This window comes from Thalassophryne amazonica, chromosome 13, assembly GCF_902500255.1.
Source record: "Thalassophryne amazonica chromosome 13, fThaAma1.1, whole genome shotgun sequence".
Classification (NCBI taxonomy): Eukaryota; Metazoa; Chordata; class Actinopteri; order Batrachoidiformes; family Batrachoididae; genus Thalassophryne; species Thalassophryne amazonica.
Genome location: NC_047115.1, coordinates 9,974,188 through 9,996,738, shown reverse-complemented (window position 1 = coordinate 9,996,738; position 22,551 = coordinate 9,974,188). Strand labels below are relative to the sequence as shown.

The 22,551-nt window shown below is 42.0% G+C and overlaps 2 protein-coding genes across 5 annotated transcripts in view; one reads left to right on the top strand and one right to left on the bottom strand.

Annotated features, from left to right (window-relative positions):
* Positions 1-2,086: 2,086 nt before the first annotated feature.
* On the bottom strand, positions 2,087-12,613 carry LOC117523814 (dual specificity protein phosphatase 19-like). The gene is made up of 3 exons (XM_034185423.1): positions 12,457-12,613; positions 11,380-11,620; positions 2,087-2,199 (listed from the first exon to the last, which is right to left on the bottom strand). The coding sequence occupies exons 2-3, from the start codon at positions 11,597-11,599 to the stop codon at positions 2,087-2,089; spliced, it is 333 nt and encodes a 110-aa protein (XP_034041314.1). The 5' UTR covers positions 11,600-11,620; positions 12,457-12,613.
* nckap1 (NCK-associated protein 1) overlaps positions 11,799-22,551 on the top strand; it is a 96,041-nt gene continuing 85,288 nt past the window's right edge. For all 4 annotated transcript variants that reach the window (XM_034184433.1, XM_034184432.1, XM_034184431.1 and 1 more), the window contains exon 1: positions 11,799-12,118. In XM_034184433.1, coding sequence (XP_034040324.1) covers positions 12,011-12,118 — 108 coding nt within the window. In that variant the 5' untranslated portion in view covers positions 11,799-12,010. The remainder of the gene's footprint in view (positions 12,119-22,551) is intronic.

Here is a 22,551-nt window from a genome sequence, read left to right as displayed (position 1 = left end):
CATGACAAGGCTCCAACCTGCAAAGCTGATCTGGCAACAGCAATCAGAGAAAGTTGGAGCCAGATTGATGAAGAGTACTGTTTGTCACTCATTAAGTCCATGCCTCAGAGACTGCAATCTGTTATAAAAGCCAGAGGTGGTGCAACAAAATACTAGTGATGTGTTGGAGCGTTCTTTTGTTTTTCATGATTCCATAATTTTTTCCTCAGAATTGAGTAAAACGTAAGTCCCTTCGGCTGCTCCCTTGTTTGCACTCGGGGTCGCCACAGCAAATCCAAGGTGGATCTGCATGTTGATTTGGCACAGGTTTTACGCCGGATGCCCTTCCTGACGCAACTCCACATTACATGGAGAAATGTGGCAGGGGTGGGATTTGAACCCAGAACCTTCCGAACTGAAACCAAGCGCATTAACCACTTGGCCACCACCATATTTTTTTCCCTCTGCTTGGTCTAAAAAAGTAACCGTTACTGACTGCTACAATTTTTTTCCTGATTTCTTATAGTGTTTCTTAAAGCCAGAAAGTTGCCATTTGAAATGACTTTAGTTTTGTGTCATCTGTGATCTGCTTTTTTTCTACAAAATTAAACAACTGAATGAACATCCTCCGAGGCCGGTGATTCCATAATTTTTGGCAGGGGTTGTAGTACTTATTTATGTACCTGTCCTGGCTGTGGTCTCTGTGTTTTTAATGTGACACGTCGTGTGCACTGGGCCGTCATTTCCAGCTGGCAGTGAGTCTCTGGCTGGCGAACAGCTGAGAGACGGCTTGCTGTGCTGTGTGCGCTCAGATGCAGCTGGCCGGTCCCCATTTGTACATACATATCAGCATTTCATGCAAGTGTGCTCCCACCCTGCACGCCACAAGTGTTGTGGCGGGGTGGGGGGACAGCAGGGGGGCGCACAAAACACACGCACGCCACAAGTGTTGTGGGGAGGGGGAGCAGGGGGAGCAGGGGGATGGGGATGCGAAACACACGCATGCCACGTGTTGAGGGGGGAGCCGACACTCTGGCACGCTACATGTGTGTTACTTGGCAATGCCACAGTCATGGGGGCACTTAGACAGCCAGCTCGAAAGTGGTGGCCTGCTCACTACTTTCGTCCTGACTGCGCGATTGCCACCACATTTCCTGAGTGCTCCGCGAGTGGTATTGGATGTTCGTGTGTGGTACATGAAATTTGGCCGACACCTGTCGAGCGAGGGATCGCACGCGCACTCGCAGGGCACTATCTGTCTTTCGGCCACTGGTGTGCGCGAATCGTTGTGGCAACAGGTGTACGAGTTGTTAGAGGTGGCTCCGATTTTTCACGGAAGGCATGCAATTCCTCCTTCGTGCTCTAGTTGGCTTCAATCGTGCTATGTGTGAAGGGGCCCTTACACATTTACAAGGAGAATATTGATGATTTTCGAAAAGAAAATTGAAAAAGTGTTTTTATTATTATTATTATTATGACTTTGGCTTATAAGTTGATGAAAATATGCAAAAAAAAAAAAACCAAAAAACTGTGGCATTTTGAAAATTGCACAGTTGCACAAAGTATGAGGGGGTTTTTTTGCAACTGGTTTAGGAGGATTAGTACAGAGGAAGTCAAGATTATAGTGTGCATCAAATACCGTAAACGTAAAAGTCTAATTACGGCCCCTCGAAGATATCAGACTGGAATTATTTTCCTTTATGTATTGGCATTTGCATATGTTGTGCTACCATCTTGTGGTGTGTGTGTGTGTGTGGTTGGGGGGGTGGGGTGTTATAAAAAAAATTAAAATTAATATTTTGCGTATTCAAAATACAATCTCCCCACTGGTCTATCTTTATATATTTCCACTCAGAATTCTTCATCTAAATGTCATCTGTGAGCTTGTGGTTTCATCCTAAGGACTGGGAGTGAAGATATTTGTAATCTGTCCATTTCATCGTCGTCTCAGACTCCACAGGCAGTGAGGTGAGCGAGCCTCACTGCAGCCACTGCAGCAAAGTGGAGCAGCAGCACAGACACGACTGTAATCATTTACTCCCTCTGCTGAGCAAAACTGTCACTGCACGACTCACAGGCTCCAAACGGCCGTTTGTGACCCCTCATATCAAATACACTGCAGGCTGTTGAGACGAAGCAAGACCATGCACTCTATCGATTCCTCTGCACTAACCTTAAACCTCTGCAGAGTGTCGATGTCATGGGCCACATCCTGAGAGGCTGGAAAAAAAGCACAAATGCCTTGATGAGAGACAAGACAGATGATTCCAAGGAACGAAGCATCCTGCTGCATATCAATAGCATTTAATTGTGTGTGAGTGTGTTTGATGCAGTTTTGCTGGAAATAACTGCACTGTTTACTATCACTGATTCTTGATCTTTTATACCAAATGCCATCACCATAATGAACTCAAAAAGTGACCACTCCACAAATTAAACCTGAACTGCTTTACTTCTGTTTTATTTGATTTTATTAGATCTTACTGTACGTTTTATTTATCTTACTAGGTCTTATTCTATTTCTTCTTTTACTTCCATGTATTTTATGTATCTTGTTTTTGTTTTATTCGTGTGTTTGTATGAATGTTTTATGACTGTTTTTTTTTTTTGTCTCTTTTGTGCTGGTGAGCCAAAGACAATTTTCCACATCGGTGGACAGTAAAGAATTATTCTATTCTATTCTATTCTATTCTATTCAAAGTTTTAGTCAACATCTGACAAGTCATGCTGGGACGCGAGGTGCTAATGATGTTCTGTAGCTCCATATCTTGACAGCAGATGCAAAACTAAGATACGCTGAGGATGCAAATCCATTTGGAGCGTGTCCGAGTGCACCCTGCCAGTTAAGTGGCGAGAAATACCCGTGCAAAGCTGAGCAATGGCTGCAAAGCATCACGGTTCAAGTCTACTATTAAATTCTGAGATGATACAGTGCAGAATTTTATCTAGAGCTGGCTTGCAGATTCTTGTTTGTATTCTCCTGATCCAGCTTAAAATCAACTTACCTCCAACTGAATTAATGGAGAAAATGGTGACGATCATAGCACAAATGTGAAGAACTGTTTCCACTGAGGAAAGCAGAAATGAGTGAGAGGAGAAGCTGAAGATTGCACAAAACTCTCTCTGGACTTGTCAAAAAGCTGTGCACCCAGGCAGCAGTGACATCCTTAAATAATTACCACATCAGTTACATAATTACATGAAAGTATGCAATGCTGGAAATGCAAGAGATGACAGCACACGCAGCGTATTGCATCCTTGCAAAAAATACTGACGTCTGCACTCTCCAGCTGAACCGAGCCACTTTCACATCCAGCCAAATTCATGCTGCTGAGGAGTAAATCAAAACCCAGAGGATAAAGTGTCTTTGGAAATAAGCCAGCTGTGGCCTGTGTGCTTCATCAGTGCAGGAGCAAAGATTTAAACTGACACATCTGCTGGAAGGCGGGCTTTTTTGGCAACATTTTTAACTTGAGCCGTGACATGAGACCAAATTCAATCTTCGAAACAAAAGACAGATCCCCAAGTTGTTCCGAGAAAATGCATTTGGGTTGTTTCCCCGAAGCTAAGCAGCAAGAATTTCATTTGTGTAACATTCGGTAACATTCATGAAATAACTCTGTGAAGTTTATATTTCGAGATAGGAGCGGCGTCAATTAGCAGTTAGTGACGCTGGACACCAGTGAATGTTCCCAGATCTGACCTGACGAGTAGCTAATTACTAAGAAAAAAACAAGCATCTTATAACCAACTTTTTCCTGTTTTATTTCATGTGTAACTGAACATGTTTTGGATTTTAAATGCGCTGGATGCAGATGGCCGCTGCTAGCATCAGCCTCTGCTAGGCTAATGGGAAGTCGCCGGCTGCTGTAGACTTGACCGTATTTGTCCTTTCTGAGTATTTTACTACAAATATTTGATGTATTGTGGCTAATACTAAGGTTAATTGTACAAAAGTACCACCTCAGAAGTTGGTGCTCCAGTATTTTCATTGAGGGAAATTTTGCTATTACCATATTTTCATTTGTGGGTTTTTTTTTCTTTTGTTCTTCTTTGCTAGTTTGGGAGGCCCTGTGATTTATACTCAGGTGCAACTTAAATACCAAAAATCATGAATTTGTTATTTGTAATAATAATAATTACAGTAACAATTTATGTAGGACTTTAACAGCAATCAAAGCACTAAATAAACTCCAATAATACAAAATAAATGCCAAAACAAGAACTACCCTTCAACAATGCACAACAAGAGCAAACCGAGATTTCTGACATCTGCCAATCCGGATCCAGATCAAAAATCAAAAGTCTTCCATACCTTAATATCTATCTATGGTGCAAATTTGGTGAGAATCTGTGAAGCAGTTTTGACATAATCCTTCAAAACCTATATAAAGTGAAATCTTGATCCAGAATCTGGATTCTGATCTGAATCATCACCAAAATTCAGTGAAGTCTTCCATGCTCTAATTGCTCTCCGTGGTGTAAATTTGATGAGAATCCATCAAGTAGTTTTATTGACGTAATCCTTCAAAGCCTATATAAAGTGAAATCTTGATCCAGATCCAAAATTTAATGGAGGCTTCTATGGCCTAATGAAATCTTGATCCAGATCCAAAATTTAATGGAGGCTTCTATGGCCTAATATCTATCTGTGGTGAAAATTTTGTCAAAAGCCATGCAGTAGTTTTGACTTAATTTGCTAACAGATAGCCAGACAAATAAATAATTTAAAAAAATCCCACAATGAGCTGATAATACTGAAAAATGGTGTGACTTTTACTCCAGTGAGACTTATATGGGTTTTTCCTCTTCATCAGGCCTTTTTTAACAGGTGCAACTTATACTCCCGAAAATACGGCATTTATGTTAGCACCGCCAACGCTAATTAGCAGGTATCGACAGCATGGCATGACCTTAGCTCCACTGATTGCGCCGTGATTACTGGGGCAATATGGTGTTTAGAATTTTGTATTAATACCTGTGTCCAAACCACCTGTTATGAAAGCCAAAAAAAAAAAAGAAAATTTGTTAACCACCTGAACCAAAGTTAGCCTGTTAGCATTAGCTTGCATGACAACTATGAGTTGGGCATGTTCACCACCCGCGTGTACCCATGCTCCACCTCTTTACCCATTTATAGGTTAGCTGGGAGTTAGATTTTTTTTTATTATTATTTGTTTGACTTTCACTTCAATGATATTTCAAATTTAAGTTACACTGAAAGAAAAACCGGTGTTTTAAAGTTCAATAAACACAGAATGTTTCAAAAGTCAGTGAGTAATCATGTTAAATCATTTAACTACTTCTTATTTAAATTCTTGCCCAAATAATCGTAATTATTACTTTTGCCATAATCAAAGCAGCCCTATCAAAAGTTTCTCTGCCGTCCAAAAGTAGAACAGGTCCATCAGGATAGGTCACTTCAAATTCTTAAAATCCTGGCTCTAAAACCATATGAAGAGGTTACTGTCAGCAGGGAGAGCGTGAAAGAGCCTCAGTAAGACAGAATGATTAGGGTTTATTTTAAGAAAGAAAAATGTCATCTATCAGCAATTTTCTTCCATGAAGGAAAAGTGTTACGTCTGCTGTGTTATGTGTCGGATGCAGCTCGGAGAACCGACCAGCGTTTGAAGGACCCAGTATGAAATAAGCAGAGCACGGTACAAAGGCTAACTGAATTTAATACATAACAGTGATACAAAAATAACAGAAAGTGCGGTCTGGCGTGGTGCGCTCCCAGCAGCGCTAACGGTCCGGAGCCAGAAGCTGTTCGGACCCAAGGACCCCGCCGACACCCCCCAGGTGGCCGCAACAAACCGGTCTGTGAAAGAAGGAACCATTTGAGCCCACTCTACACACAGAGAGAACACTTAAAGGTGTACAAACAGCAAACACTTCCTGGCTTGATTACTAATCAGCTTCCCAACCTGCAGGCATGGAACATCCAGTTCACAAACTCCACTGCAGTGGAAGCCGATACATGACTAACATACAGCTCAATAATAAAGGTGTGAGGGACACCATATTTACTGACTGTATAAATGTTAGTCACAAATCTAACGTACCTCAGGAAGTGTGCTGACGAGCGTGAGACCTCACCCCCTCCTCTTTCACAGACCGTGCATCAAACCCTGGACGTTCTCTGCATCCACTGATGATGAGATGGCTCCCGAGACGACGATCTCACCCGTCTGGTCACAAGGTCGAGTCTCTGGCAAATACACACTGTATACTCCAGTCTTAAATGCCACCATGTTCCAATCCATATAGATGCACCACAGCTGTGAGTCCTGACGAGCCGCAGGTGATCAGGGTGAGGTCCTGATAACCTCAGCAACACAGCCACTCAGTCCCAAATGCAAGCCACCTGGAAGGAGAAACAAAGGACAGAAACAAAAAGGCAGCCAGGCCCCCCCAGCCATATAACATGCTGAGCCTAACAGCTGTAATATTTTATTGATCCCGCCTTAGAAATTCTCTTTCAGCCTGTTCTCCTGCAGTGAGGTCAAAGGTCAGCATTGGCTGAAGAACACAGCGGAACCCTGGAGCTGGTGATTCAAAGTCAGGCTCAAGGACTCTTCAGGAGGACAGAAACCTGCTAACTTATGGATCCTTGGTCCACCATCTGAAGGGTATGATGTCGGCTCTCTGAGAAGAATTTGGGATTAATCAGATTTATTTGTCATTTATTATGTGCAAACCAGAATCTGGAGCTTTTCTGGATGACAATATTAAAGTACTGAGAGCCAACAAAACAACCGCTGAAGACTATTGACAGTAGTAATACTAATAATATGACAACAGACCAAAACACCGGCACTCCACGTGTGTATATGTTCAAACATTTAGATGATCTTCAAATATTGTCATACTCTGATGTGAAATGTATATAAAAAAACTAAATCATACATTTATTATTATTATTATGAATAATAATAAAGTTGTGCTTGTGAGGAGCAATTTCGTCCTTCCAGGAAACTTTCTTATCCTAAAACTCAAGAACCATAATACTCTCAAAATTGAAATTGTTACGTAAGGATTAAATAACGAGAAGCCGTGCATTATATGGTTTGAATGCACGATGCGGAATAAAATGGTCCATGACAAGGCTCCAATCTGCAAAGCTGATCTGGCTGTTGTGTGGGCCGCTGAAGAGGAGGTACTGCTGGCCCACCACCACCAGTCGGCGCCCTGCTTGGAGTGCGGGCTTCAAGCATGAGAGGGCGCCGAGACAGAGAGTGACAGCTGTCACTCATTTACACCAGCTGTCACCAATCACCTGCATCTCTACAAAAGCCGGATCATTACTCCACCTCCTTGCCGAGAAATCAACTACCATGAAGGTAACCTTCTCTGCTGAATTATCGTTGTATCTAACATTGTTCTGTGTGCAGCCGTATTCCTGTGGATTGAGTCTGAAGCTGAATTGGCGGATAGTGGGAGTGCGACGTTCTTCGCCTCTTACTCCATCCAGGGAAGAGACTAACAGGAGCTGCACGGGTGAAATTGTGTCTGGAGGTGGAGGTTTTCCCTCCTTGAAGATCTGTAGAAAAGGATTACTGGGTGTGTGGATACACACTCACCATTAACTGTTTTTTCATCTTCTGCCAGCAGTACCAGGGTCTACAACAGAAGACGGTGACCACCTGGGGACTCAGGTCTTGGCGGCTCCGGCGTTCTTCAGGCCGTTGGTGGTGGAAGCTGTGTGGGTCCCGGCTCTCCGATCGCCAGAGGTCTCCTATCTTCGAGCCTGCCCGCACGTCACCTTGTGTTCAATTGGCATTATCTTTGTCTGTATTCAGTTGTGCGTTTCACATTAAATTGTTACTCTTTGTCTTATCCATTGTCCGTTCATTTGCGCCCCCTGTTGCGGGTCCGTGTTACGACACCTTCCCAACACTGGCAACAGCAATCAGAGAAAGCTGGAGCCAGATTGACGAAGAGTACTGTTTGTCACTCATTAAGTCCATGCCTCAGAGACTGCAAGCTGTTATAAAAGCCAGAGGTGGTGCAACAAAATACTAGTGATGTGTTGGAGCGTTCTTTTGTTTTTCATGATTCCATAATTTTTTCCTCAGAATTGAGTGATTCCATATTTCTTTCCCTCTGCTTGGTCTAAAAAGTAACCATTACTGACTGACACAATTTTTTTTCTTGATTTCTTATAGTGTTTCTGAAAGCCAGAAAGTTGCCATTTGAAATGACTTTAGTTTTGTGTCATGTCTGTGATCTGCTTTTTTTCTACAAAATTAAACAACTGAATGAACATCCTCCGAGGCCGGAGATTCCATAATTTTTGCCAGGGGTTGTAGTATTATTTCCTACGTTATATTTTTAGTGTTCATTTGGGGCTTGTACTCTTTGTGTAATTTCCATGTAGTTATTCTCCTTATGATTTTATTTGACAGTCCTGCTCCTGGAGCATGTTGTTGGCTTTCCTTCCTGGGAAACTGGGTTTCCACATTCATGTGCATGTTTATTTGCAGATTAACTGGATGATACACAATTAACCACCACAAATCTTAAACTCCAGTGCCAGATTATCTTGTTTGTAAACCTCCTTTCTAGTTTTATCTCCAGTGTTTGCTCTTCAGTTGGCAACGTCCACTGATTTCCTATTTATTTTGAGTTTTGCTGGTCATTTATTGGACTTCCTGGGGAGGTGATGGTCTACTGGTTAAGCATTGGGCTTCAGACCAGAAGATACTCAGTTCAAAACCCAGCCAGACTGGAAAATAACTAAGGGCCCCTGGGCAAGGTCCTTAATCCCCAAGTTGTTCCCAGTGTGTAGTGCCTTGCATGGCAGCACCCTGACATTGGTGTGTGAGTGTGTTTGTGCCAATGGGTGAATGTGAGGCATAATTATAAAGTGCTTTGAGCTTCTGGTGCAGATGGAAAAGTACTATATAAATGCAGTCCATTTACCATTCCTACATGGTATGTTTGACCTTCTGCTGTTACTGGATTTTCCTGCTGTTGCTCTCCCGGACACTGTTGCTGATTGTGTACCGAACCCATGCCTGTGTTACCCACCACATCACCAGGTGTTCCCACCCAGATAAGTTTGTGCCACAGCTGCTAAATGCTTAGCTGCAAGTAAAGACTGTTTGAACTCTCCATCGGTGTTGTTTTCTGCTCAGGGGTCATTACAAAGGTGTTCAATATTGCATTAACCATGCAAATATTCCAGCTATTTTTATAGACTTCGTTTTAATTGAATTTAACCTTTATTTAACCAGGTTAGTCCCGTTGAGATCCAGATCTCTTTTGCAAGGGAGATCTGAGCAATTATAAAGTTTCCAATTCATCTAACCTGCATGTCTTTAAACATGGGAGGAAACCAGAGCACCCAGAAGAAACCCACACAAACACGAGAAGAACATGCAAACACAGAAAGGCCTTAGGTGGGACTCAAACCCATGACCTTCTTGCTGTGAGGCAACAGTGCTAACCACTAATTCACCGTGCTGCCATTTATTCTCAGAGGCCTTAAGTAATTGATAAAACATAAATATTTTTGGGCAGAGCTGCTGCCCCCGCGACCCGACTCCGGATAAAGCGGAAGAAAATGGATGGATGGATGGATCAGCACTTTTATGGAGTTTTCTTTAGATACGTCGGGGTGGATGTACAAACACTTCCAAATCATTAACTCTGCCAACAAATTGGGCAGAGGTAATGTCTTCACCCCTTTTTATTTGTTTGTCTGCTTATGAACAGTCTGTAACCCACAATTTTTTTTGTATCTTCATAATTTTTTTTTAAACAGAGGATTCATATCCTGATAGGCAAGAGCTGATTGAGTTTTCAAGGTCAAAGTCAGGAAAACTCTTGGAAAATTGTTAATAGCTCTGTCAAAAAAGATTCAGATTTCTTTCATATTTGACAGTGTTATGTAGGATGACTTCCTTTATTGACTAACAAAGTTTGATCTGGATCTGATCCGGATTACAAATTTTGAAAACCCCACTTAATGTATATTTTACATTATATCTTAATCAAACATGCCCCAATCACTCTCATATTTGAAAGTGAAGTGCAGACTGGCACTCACTATCTCCTGACAAAGTTTGATCTGGATCTGATCCGCATTGTGGATTTTGTGGACATTTGAATTTAATATTGAAAAGCTTGTCTGGTGTACATTTTGCATTATATCTCAATCAAATGCGCCTCAATCACTTATTTGTGACAATGAGGTGCAGACTGGCACTCTCAATGAATAGACTAAGTTTGATCTGCATCCCATCTGTATTGCAGATTTAACATTTATTTGATTTTAACACTGAAAGGCCCTTTTGATCTATATTTTATATTATATTTTAGCTTATGAAAAGCCACTTCTAACAGGACTTTGACCTAGAAAATGTTTTCCAATGTAAAAATTTGTGGAATTGGAGTGTTGGTGGAGGTTTGGGCTCTATGAGCGCGGTGCTCTGGTTGAATATGTTTTGGACTTTATTATTAAGAAATAGAAACATGATGGAGCTGTGCAGTAAATCCATCTGGTGTAGGCAGTTCTCAAAAGCTGAATGACCATGCAAGGAGACTACTGAGGGAAGCCACCAAGATACCCAGCCAACTGGCTGCAGAAGTGATGATTTGTGTTAGAATATAGTGCAGCTTATGTTTATTTTTCTAAGTGCTTATGAGCTCTGAAAATGAATATACTGTACATAGTACGTTCTTGTGGCTTCTCCCGTTTTCACTTGGAGTCACCACAGCAAATCCGATGTGGATTTGCGTGTTGATTTGGCACAAGTTTTACACCGGATGCCCTTCCTGACTTATGTTTGAGGCTTGTTTGAGGGCAGGCACTAAAGGAGTAAAATATGACGCATATGATGTAATTTCTCTACTTCCGGGGAAAAATACTGCATTTCCTCTGAGTTTTTGGCCAAAATACACGCAAAAAAGTGAAAATGCAAAGAAAAGTGAGGATGTGGTGGAAAGTGGACATGTGTTGCTGTTTGTTTATGAACCAGAGCACAAACGTGTTAAGGCAGTTTTGCAGGCGAGAAAACACAGCTACTCTGGTTAACTGTGTAGACTAACCCTTCCTGACACAACGTCTCCTACTTGCTTCATCTTCTCTTCTCCACTGGGAACCGAAAAAAAAAAAAAACACTTTTCACGACTTCTGCGGCGATTGCAGCCTAAAACAAAACAGTACACCATTTGTCTGTCAAAACCCGCAATATCACGTAGGGTTCAAAGAGACTGCGGTGCCCTAGGTGGTCTTGAACTGAAAACCTTCTACTTTGGAAGCAAGTGCACTAACCGCTTGTCCACCACGCTGCCCTGCATATGACTGCAAATACTGCAGTAGTGGATGTGATTGTTGAAGTCAACTGAAAACATGGGGAATAGATTCACATTCAATGAATAGAAGTATGGTACCCAGCAGTAGGAAGGGTCTCACAACACCAACATGAAGGTCCAGACTTGTGTCTTCAATGAAGCCACATGCGCCTCCCTGCTCCACCTCCTCCACCACTGCATCTCCTCCATCGCTCCTGTTCTCCAGCAACCTCCTGCCCGTCACCGTGGTTACACGTGTGTTCTGCTTCTTCAAGCGGTTTTTGGAGAAACCTTGGATTTCCTGAGCCAGTGAATGCATCACATCCGGTATAACAGGAATCTGCAGCACGAAAAAGCATAAACTGTTTGAAGAGAGTATTATTCACCTACACGGGGTACTGCACACTTCTGGATTCAAACTGGGTCTAAGATATCTCAGCTGCCAAAGTGAGTGGTGCTTTTGCCGAGGTTCAGTGAATACACCCGGAGCCTAAAATGCAAAAAGCAGGACAGCGCCACCTTTCTGTGACCGAAAAAACAGACTGGGAATCGTCAGGGTGGAGTTCAGGAAACTGCTGTCCACGAATATCTTGAACATGGGCGAAATCTCAAACTGATAAGGGCATAAATCACCGCTGTTGTTCTCCTTTTCCGAGCCAGAAGCTGCGGACTTTGGTGGTATTTCGTGCCCGCACCGCGTTTGGACGTTTGACCGACCACAGAGGAGAAGATGTCTCGGGGAGTGATCCAGCCCAGCCAGCAAAAACTGGCAGAAAAACTCACCATCCTGAACGACAGGGGCATCGGGATGTTGACTCGAGTTTACAATATCAAGAAGGTTCGCACACATACACACGACTAAATGCACATTAAACACACATCAGTGGTGTCAGTGTTAACGCAGCGGTAACGCCAAGTCAGACACGGAGGCTTTATTAACGTCAGCGAGCACGGTTACAGCCACCCCGGTTTTATTTTACAGCGCGTAATACTGTTAATTATAACCATATAAATACGAATACACAATTATATTTGCCTAAATGTTGGCATCCCCGACTGTTAGTGCTAGCTATCGCATTAGCTGCTAGCTATTGCATTAGCTTGCGGTAAAGCTCTCCCGGTGCTTTTTGCAGATAAATATCTACAGGTATAATTAATCGTTTTACAAATACCCACCAGTATGAACCCAGCAGTCAAACCAAAGGTGTCAAACCAAGCTGGAGAAGTGATATCGGCTGTTTTGATCCTCTCAGGCTTTTTAGTAATGGCGGCGCTGCTAAGCTAAGTTAGCCACGGCTAGCACTCGGGCGTAGCCTGACCGGTCTTAATATTTTTTTTTATTTTTATTTTTTTTTAGCTTTTTAGGGATGTCCCGATCTGAATCCATTCACGTTGTCCAGTGTGTTTACATTTACATCATTTAAAAGAAGGGCTGCAACTAACCATTATTTTCATTGTCTGTTTTTATAACGATTAGGCCATTTTGTAGACTAATCGATTAATCGTTTAGATTTTTTTTTTTGATTGGGGAAAACCCGACAATTTGAAATTTGAGGCACTGTAATTAAAAAATACATTTTTTAAATGTTTAATTACCTCAAATTATTTACTCTTTAAATTGTCGGCAAAGGATCATTTATTTATATAACAACAACAGTAAATCTACATAAAATACAAAGTATAGACATTTTATTTTCATCGCAGTTCTCCAAAAACAATAAAACTACCAAATGTCAAAAGACTGTATGATGCAGTCATCATTTCTTAAGGTTAGTTCAATAGTAATGCATCAGATGATCTTGGGTGTTGATTAATAATTGAGTCATGTGCAACTACTTTAACATAATTTCTAAAAACATCTCAACTACTCAGCATCTGAACCACAACAGGGAGATCATTCCAAAACCTAAGTCTTACCAGCCATTTGGATGATTCTGTGCTGCTTCTAACATGTAATTTTTTTTTTTTTTTGGGGGGGGGGGGGGGGGGGGGGGTTGTTTGTTTGTTTGTTTTGTTTTTTATTTTTTTACTTTGCTTGACGCGATCACATGATGTCACTGATGTCAGAGGTCTTATTACATTTGATAGCTCCAAGACAATGGAAGTCCATGCAGAAAATCACATTTCAGTATCCAGTTTCTAAGATATGGTTGTTCGTGTATTTTAGATGACATCTGATTTGACCTTAGACCTATGACCTTGACATGACCTGTGTTGCAAGAGGGGAGCCCACTAAGTTTACTTACTGAGCTTGATTGAAACTGCTTCTTTGCATTTGATTCCCACAGACAGAAGATAATGATGTCTGATTTGACCTTGACTTTTGGTGAGGGGAGTGACGATACATTCAGGTCAAGAGTTGACTATACACGCTATTGTTCATGAGAACGAGAGGGATTTTAAGACTTTTTAAGGCAACTTGGTGGATTAAATATGACTGGAAAAATAGCTGTTTGACTGAAAGTCAAAATTCAAAACAATGCAGGCACATTTTGAAATGGTTTAACGAATCATAATGAATCTTCTATCATATGCAGAAAAAGAACAATATCCAAAAAGCACTTACTAAAAGGTTTTACCATAAACTACTGAGAGACTTCTGATTGTTGTTTTTTTTTTTTTTTTAACTAGTTGACAATTTATTTATTTTTTTGTAATAGTCAACTAGTTATTTATTTATTTATTTGTAAAGCCCCAACTTCCAGCTATCTGGAAAAACTTGGAGTTCCATGAGTGGCCGCTTAAGGCTGACCCCAGCAGCTAGGAAGCAGCACATTGAGCTGCAACTTTTATTGGCCGAGTACCAGCCACGCTTTTTCTTTCTTCTCTCTCTTTCTCTTGTCCACACACAGCATGCTCCTCTTACAAACTGGCCGGTTTGTGTGGCGTCACAATCGCCAGATTTGTTACCAGTTGCCTTAGCGCGTGCACGCTCTGTGTTGGAGTTGCTGTGAGTGATGACACAGTGACTACTGAAAAGTCAGAATATTTTCAACATAAAGTACTCTGAACAGCCGGGGGGGCAAAAAAATCTGCGCTATGTTTAGAGCAGGTAGCTCAGTGGATAAAGAGCTAGTCTGCCGATATGTAGACCTGGGTTCAAATCCTGCTCATGTTATCTGTCTGTGTCCACTTGGACAAGACACTTGATTTGCATTGTCACAGTCTACTCAGCTATAAAAATGGGTACTGTCTTTACCAGGGTAAGTAACCTGCAGTGGACTGGCATCTAGTCCGGGGGGAGTTATTTACTTTGATCTGCTTCTTGCTATGGAATCTTGGGATAACCAGTGAGTCCCAGGGCCCCTATGGAATCTTGGGATAACCAGTGAGTCCCAGGGCCTGAACAACACTTACTACTTACTTTCTTGTGTGGTATGATGGGTTTTGGGGGCACATTGACAAAATAAATTGAAGTTGGCTTTACGGTTACAACATATGATTATTTTCAGATTTCAGAATAATTTAGATAAGAAATGTGAGAGCAGTTGTACGAGGTCTGTTAGAAAACTATCCGACCATTTTTAGTTTTTTTTTTAAAAACTATATGGATTTGAATCATGTGCGCTTGCATCAGCCAAGCTTGAACCTTCGTGCGCATGCGTGAGTTTTTTCACGCCTGTCGGTTGCGTCATTCGCCTGTGGGCAGGCTTTGAGTGAGCACTGGTCCAGCCCCCTCGTCGGATTTTCATTGTCAGGAAAATGGCTGAGCGATTGGAACAGCGCTGAATCAAATTTTTCCAGAAACTGTGAGAGACAGCCAGGTGGAAACCATTCGAAAGATTCAGATGGCTTTCGGTGAAGATACTCTGGGCGTCACACAGATTAAGGATCATTACAACCGGATTAAAGACGGCCCACAGCGGCGCAGGGTGCTCCGAGCGGCCATCGACAGGCTGAAACGACCAGATCATTTCCAAAGTGAAGGCTGTGTTGATCCGGGATGTTGTCTGACTACCAGAGAAATTGTGGAAGAGGTGGACATCAGCACTTTTGCGGCACATTCCACTGTTACAGGAGATTTTGTAATGAAAGATGTGCGGAGGAATTCACGCGTCGGGACGGAGCCGCTCATGGCGCACAACAAAAAGCACGTCTGTGTTGGAAGTCTCACAGGACAAGTTGTGACATGTCCAGCTGTTATACAATTTCTCGTATACTCACTCGACTGAAAAGCCACTGAAAGCCGTCTGAATCTTCCGAATGGTTTCCAACACGGACGTGCTTTTTGTTGTGCGCCATGAGCGGCTCTGTCCCGACGCGCGAATTCCTCTGCACGTTTTTCATTACAAAATCTCTTGTAACAGTGGAATGTGCCGCAAAAGTGCTGATGTCCACCTCTTCCACAATTTCTCTGGTAGTCAGACGACATCCCAGATCAACACAGCCTTCACTTTGGAAATGATCTGGTCGTTTCAGCCTGTATCCTCACCGAAAGCCATCTGAATCTTCCGAATGGTTTCCACCTGGCTGTCTCTCACAGTTTCTGGACAAATTTGATTCAGTGCTGGTCCAATCGCTCAGCCATTTTCCTGACGATAAAATCCGACGAGGGGGCTGGACCAGTGCTCACTCAAAGCCTGCCCACAGGCGAATGACGCAACTGACAGGCGTGAAAAAACTCACGCATGCGCAGGAAGGTTCAAGCTTGGCTGATGCAAGCGCACATGATTCAAATCCATATAGTTTAAAAAAAAATAGTTTTCTAACAGACCTCGTACATGCTACTCCTATTTGTTGCAAATGAAGTCAAATATTAGTGTTAGCTGCGTTAACTGCAATTTGGGGATGTTCTGTATTTGCCATGTTTTCTATATGCACATTTTTTAAATAATCCATCTTTTCACTCGTCACTGAATAGCGTGCATGCATTGAATTGTTGCACAATGAGGCACAAAATTTTCTGCATGTACATTTACTGAACTTGTTTCAGTTCATAAATTGTGTGTGTGTATATATATGTGTGTGTGTGTGTGTGTGTGTATATATATATATATATATATATATATATATATATATATATATATATATATATATATATATATATATATATATATATATACGAGGTCTGATGAAAAAAGCGGTCCTTTTTATTTTTTTTCAAAAAATAAATGGATTTGATTCATATGTTTTTACGTCAGACAAGCTTGAACGCTCGTGCGCATGTGAGTTTTTTCGCGCGTGTCGTTGATGTCATTCGCCTGTGGGCAGGCCTTGAGTGAGGAGAGCTCCACCCCGCCCGTCGGAATCTCTTTGTCTGAATAGCTGCTGCGGATGGCGCGCGTTGCTTTATCAACATTTTTTCTGGACCTGTGAGGGATATCCGAGTGGACACCATTCGAGAAATTAAGCTGGTTTTCGGTGAAAACTTTAACGGCTGATGAGAGATTATGGGGTGTTTCTGTTGGTGTAAGGACTTCCCACGGAGCGGGACATTGCGCAGCGCTTCCAGGCACCATCGTCGGCCTGTTTCGACCTGAAAACATTCTAATTTAAGGCTTAATTCACCCAGGACGTCGTGAGAGAACAGAGAAGATTCAGAACAGGCTGGCATGAGGACTTTATGCGGACATTCCACTGTTTAAGGACATTTTGTAATGAAAGACGTACACGCAAATTCGCCGAGTTGTTTCCGTGACGACTCGGTGAATCTGTGTGCGCCGCGACAGGAAGAACACCTCCGTGTTGAAAACCATTTGTAAAATTCAGGCGGCTTTTGATGGCTTTCAACAAGTGAGTAACTGAGAAATTGTTTAACAGCTTGGGCATGTTCCAACTTGCCCGTTAAGGTTTCCAACGGAGGTGTTTTTCCTGTTGTGACCCCCCGCAGTCGGGTCCGGCCCGACATGCGACTCTGCCCGCACGTTCTTTCATTACAAAATGTCCGTTAACAATGGAATGTCCGAATAAACTCCTCATGCCGACTTCTTCTGAAAGTTCTCTGTTCTCTGACGACTTACTGGGTCAACAGAGCCTGAAATGTGGAAGTTTTCAGCTTGAAACGGCGAAACGCTGCCGCCTCGAAGCGCAGATCGCCGTCAGGCGCCATGGGCTGTCCTTAAAGCGACACTACCAGACCAAAATCTCTCATCAGCCATTAAAATTTTTACCGAAAACCAGCTGAATTTATTGAATGGTGTCCACTCAGTTGTGCCTTACAGTTTTTGAAAAAATTTTTATCAAACAAAGCAGCAGTCTGAGCCATTCCTAAACAATGAAAAAACGACGAGAGGGTGGGCCACTCCTCACTCAAAGACTGCCCACAGGCCTCGTGTGTGTGTGTGTGTGTGTGTGTGTGTGTGTGTGTGTGTGTGTGTGTGTGTGTGTGTGTGTATATATATATATATATATATATATATATATATATATATATTACACACCCGAGGTCTGTTAGAAAAGTATCCGACCTTTTTATTTTTTGCGAAAACCATATGGATTTGAATCACGTGTGATTGCATCAGCCAAGCTTGAAGCTTCGTGCGCATGCGTGAGTTTTTTTCACGCCTGTCGGTTGCGTCGTTCGCCTGTGAGCAGGCTTTGTGTGAGCAGTGGTCCACCCCTCCTCATCGGATTTTATTGCGAATAAATGTCTGAACGATTGGAGCTTTCCTGAATCAATTTTTCCAGAAACTGTGAGAGACCTCTAGGTGGACACCATTCGGAAAATTCTGTTGGCTTTCAAAGACGATTTTATGGGGATTACACAGATTAAGGAGTGCTCCAGCCGGTTTAAAGACCGCCCACAGCTGCTGAGAGCGCGCCGCACTCAGAGCGCCGATCAACAGGCTGAATCAACCAGATCATTTCCAACGTGAAGGCTTTGTTGATACGGGATGCACGTCGCGGTGGAGCCGCATGGCGCAAAGCAACGCCGTGATGAAGCCTCACAGGACATGTTCTGGCATGTCCAGGCTCATCCACAATTTCTCGGTTAGTCACACAACTGAAAACCCACCGACAGCCATCTGAAAGCCATCTCAAAGCCGTCCTGAGACCAACATGGAGGTGGTTTTGTGCCGCGCCATGAGCGGCACGGTGGTGCATCCGTCCGCTTTACTTTCCATGAAAAAAACTCCTGTAACAGTGGAATATGCCGAAAAAGTACTGATGTCCACGTCTCCTGCCATTTTTGTGTAAGTCAGACGACGTCCCGGATATTAAACAGTATATAAGTGTTACACCGGTATGTTGGAGTAATAGCTTCGGGGTTTTGTTTGTTGAAGAATGTGTGCCTGGTCTGACAAATGTAGATGAGTGAAAGAGAAATAGGGGTTTCTCAAATCCAGGGGTGGCCAAGTTCAGTCCTCGAGATCTACCTTCCTGACAGTCTTAGTTGTCTCCCTGCACCAACACACCTGAATCAAATCAAATCAGTTTTACTTATATAGTGCCAAATCACAACAAACAGTCGCCCCAAGGCGCTTTATATTGTAAGGCAAAAGCCATACAATAATTACAGAAAAACCCCAACGATCAAAACGACCCCCTATGAACAAGCACTTGGCGACAGTGGGAAGGAAAAACTCCCTTTTAACAGGAAGAAAACCTCCAGCAGAACCAGGCTCAGGGAGGGGCAGTCTTCTGCTGGGACTGGTTGGGGCTGAGGGAGAGAACCAGGAAAAAGACATGCTGTGGAAGAGAGCAGAGATCAATCACTAATGATTAAATGCAGAGTGGTGCATACAGAGCAAAAAGAGAAAGAAACACTCAGTGCATCATGGGAACCCCCAGCAGTCTAAGTCTATAGCAGCATAAGTAAGGGATGGTTCAGGGTCACCTGATCCAACCCTAACTATAAGCTTTAGCAAAAAGGAAAGTTTTAAGCCTAATCTTAAAAGTAGAGAGGGTGTCTGTCTCCCTGACCCGAATTGGGAGCTGGTTCCACAGGAGAGGAGCCTGAAAGCTGAAGGCTCTGCCTCCCATTCTACTCCTACAAACCCTAGGAACTACAAGTAAGCCTGCAGTCTGAGAGCGAAGCACTCTATTGGGATGATATGGTACTATGAGGTCCCTAAGATAAGATGGGACCTGATTATTCAAAACCTTATAAGTAAGAAGAATTTTAAATTCTGTTCTGGAATTAACAGGGAGCCAGTGAAGAGAGGCCAATATGGGTGAAATATGCTCTCTCCTTCTAGTCCCTGTCAGTACTGTAGCTGCAGCATTTTTGAATTAACTGAAGGCTTTTCAGGGAACTTTTAGGACAACCTGATAATAATGAATTACAATAGTCAAGCCTAGAAGAAATAAATGCATGAATTAGCTTTTCAGCATCACTCTGAGATAAGACCTTTCTAATTTTAGAGATTTGCGCAAATGCAAAAAAGCAGTCCTACATATTTGCTTAATATGCGCATTGAAGGACATATCCTGATCAAAATGACTCCAAGATTTCTCACAGTATTACTGGAGGTCAGGGTAATGCCATCCAGAGTAAGGATCTGGTTAGACACCATGTTTCTAAGATTTGTGGGGCCAAGTACAATAACTTCAGTTTTATCTGAGTTTAAAAGCAGGAAATTAGAGGTCATCCATGTCTTTATGTCTGAAAGACATTCCTGCAGTTTAACTAATTGGTGTGTGTCCTCTGGCTTCATGGATAGATAAAGCTGGGTATCATCTGCGTAACAATGAAAATTTAAGCAATGCTTTCTAATAATACTGCCTAAGGGAAGCATGTATAAAGTGAATAAAATCGGTCCTAGCACAGAACCTTGTGGAACTCCATAATTAACCTTAGTCCATGAAGAAGACTCCCCATTTACATGAACAAATTGTAATCTATTAGATAAATATGATTCAAACCACTGCAGCGCAGTGCCTTTAATACCTATGGCATGCTCTAATCTCTGTAATAAAATTTTATGGTCAACAGTATCAAAAGCTGCACTAACAGGATGAGCACAGAGATGAGTCCACTGTCTGAGTCCATAAGAAGATCATTTGTAACCTTCACTAATGCTGTTTCTGTAGTATGATGAATTCTGAAACCTGACTGAAACTCTTCAAATAGACCATTCCTCTGCAGATGATCAGTTAGCTTTCATTGGATTTCATTGAATCCAATGAAAGATTTGTTAGCTGGCTTTTAATGAGCCTTTCATTGGATTCGGGTGTGTTGTTGCAGGGAGACAACTAAGAGTGTCAGGAAGGTAGATCTCGCGGACCGAACTTGGCCACCCCTGCTCAAATCCTATATTTGTCATATAAGATTTTCTGCTAACAGGGTATCTAAAAATTCCCCTACCAACAATAGGAAATAAAACAGGGTTCCTGTGCATCCTCGACAACCTAAAAAATTTTAAGAGTAGTTTGCTACTCACAGAAACTCCTTGGAAATGAATTAAAATGACCAAATTGCTTGGAAATTATTCCTCTCCCTCCCAACTATTCTGTACTTTGCTGCACGGTGAAACCGTCTGATAAGACCGATGATTAAGTTGTGCACATATCATTCATCACAGAACCTACTGTGGACAAACTGTATCTGCATGAATTACTGACCAGTTCACATTTAAGTCAAAAAGGGAGCCTTGCTTCTGTCAAGTCATGAAGTTTGTAAAATGTGTAAAATAAATTAAAAAAAAAATTAATTTTGCTTGGGAGGAAAAGGATTTTAATAATTAGTCTTGCCCTGAAAATTTCTGTTGCTGTTATTTCATTTAAGATTGGACATAGTTAACCTGAATAAATATACATTTAATAAAACTATGTAGGTCAATGCATCTGTGCTTCAAAAAATGTGTTTTATTAAAAAGAAATCTGTGCTGTTAAAGAATACAAAAACAGTTGAGTGCCAGCCAAAAAATGGAACTGGCTCAGTTTTTGTTATTTTTCTTCGTTTCAAAATGAAAATCCCTTAGCCGCAAGGCACATTGGCCCAGTGTAATGTAAAGTCTGGGAGCATGTGCTGCTGTCACACTTTGCCGTATCTACAATACCCTGGAACTGCCTTAGGTCTTGGATGTCAACCACTCAGGCAGATAACCAGTCCATTTCCACTTCATTAACCCTCTGGGGTCCGAGGGCATTTTTTGGACAGTTCACTTGCCTGGCATAAATGTTTTATTATTGCTGTTAACAGCTCTCCCTGCATCCCACAATCATGTTTTATGTCTCTCTTTTTTTCAGTGCAACATGTGCTTTCAGAATATATGTTTTTGTTGTGTTTTATAAGTGTAATAAAGGTTTACAATCAAAAATAGGCAAGGAAAAAATAGTGAAAAATAATTTTCCACACACATTTATTCAAAACACACAGCAAACTAGAATAAACAACTGTTTTGACACTTTATAAAGGTAATTTGAGGTCTTTTGTGAAAGACTACAACAATAAGGTTCAAACAATAAACACAAATGCATATTTTGAACAATATATACAAAATGGTCTGTGTGTTTTGTTGTCCATTGATATGGTAAACAGTGCTTTATGCAGAGAAAGCAACAGAGTTATCCAGCAACATTCACATACAAACTAGTGGAGCAATCCTGATAGTTACACACTCTGTATTTGAGCCCTTGAGAGGCTCTCCGTGTGCTCCTGCTTTCACTGATCGCTGTGCATAATGGCGCAGGGAACACATAGTATGTACTCATTGGAGCACCCAGGGGGCTATTCAAACATGCCAACTAGTAACACATCACTCCTGAAAACGATCTTTGGCTTTTCACGTGAGGTAAATCTGCCCTACGATTGAATTTTGGAAAATCATGTGACGGTGAACCAGTTTCAATTGACACTCACATTGCGCACGTCATCACACAGCTTCTATGAGGAGTACAAATATGGTCGATGGTTGGCTCGAAAGTCCGCGGAGTTAAATTTTCAGCAAAAAAAAAAAGTAAGTTTCTATCTCATATCATTCAAAAGTTATTTATAATTTAGTAAAGCTTGGTCTTAGCCGTCGTATACGACGGCGTCAGTCCCAGAGGGTTAAAATAACCATCTATCTCCTATAGCGTAGGTGTCAAACTGATTCCAGAAAGGGCCAAGAGGGTGCACTTTCTGGAATCAGTTTGACACCTATATCCTATAGTCATGTGAAACCTTGGGGGGGCTTCTTCAGCCACAAGAGTCCTCAACACTCAGGCACCTGCTTGCTGGATCATTTGTAGAAAAATGCACCACATGGGTAAAATGTTACAGCAGACACTCCCTCACAATGCAAGTGATACTCCTCATCCTAGTCTCCTACAGTAATCACTCATTTGACACAAAGTCATTCCAGTGGTACCCAATGATCCGCCGAAGAGATCTAGTACCAAAGCTAT

Bases quoted from the DNA above. Each gene is read 5' to 3' on its own strand.
- LOC117523814 (XM_034185423.1), bottom strand. From the start codon at position 11,599: ATGCATTCACTGGCTCAGGAAATCCAAGGTTTCTCCAAAAACCGCTTG. The intron at 2,200-11,379 runs GTACCATACTTC...CTTTTTTTCCAG, and splicing joins GAGACCCTTCCTACTGCTGG to CCTCTCAGGATGTGGCCCAT.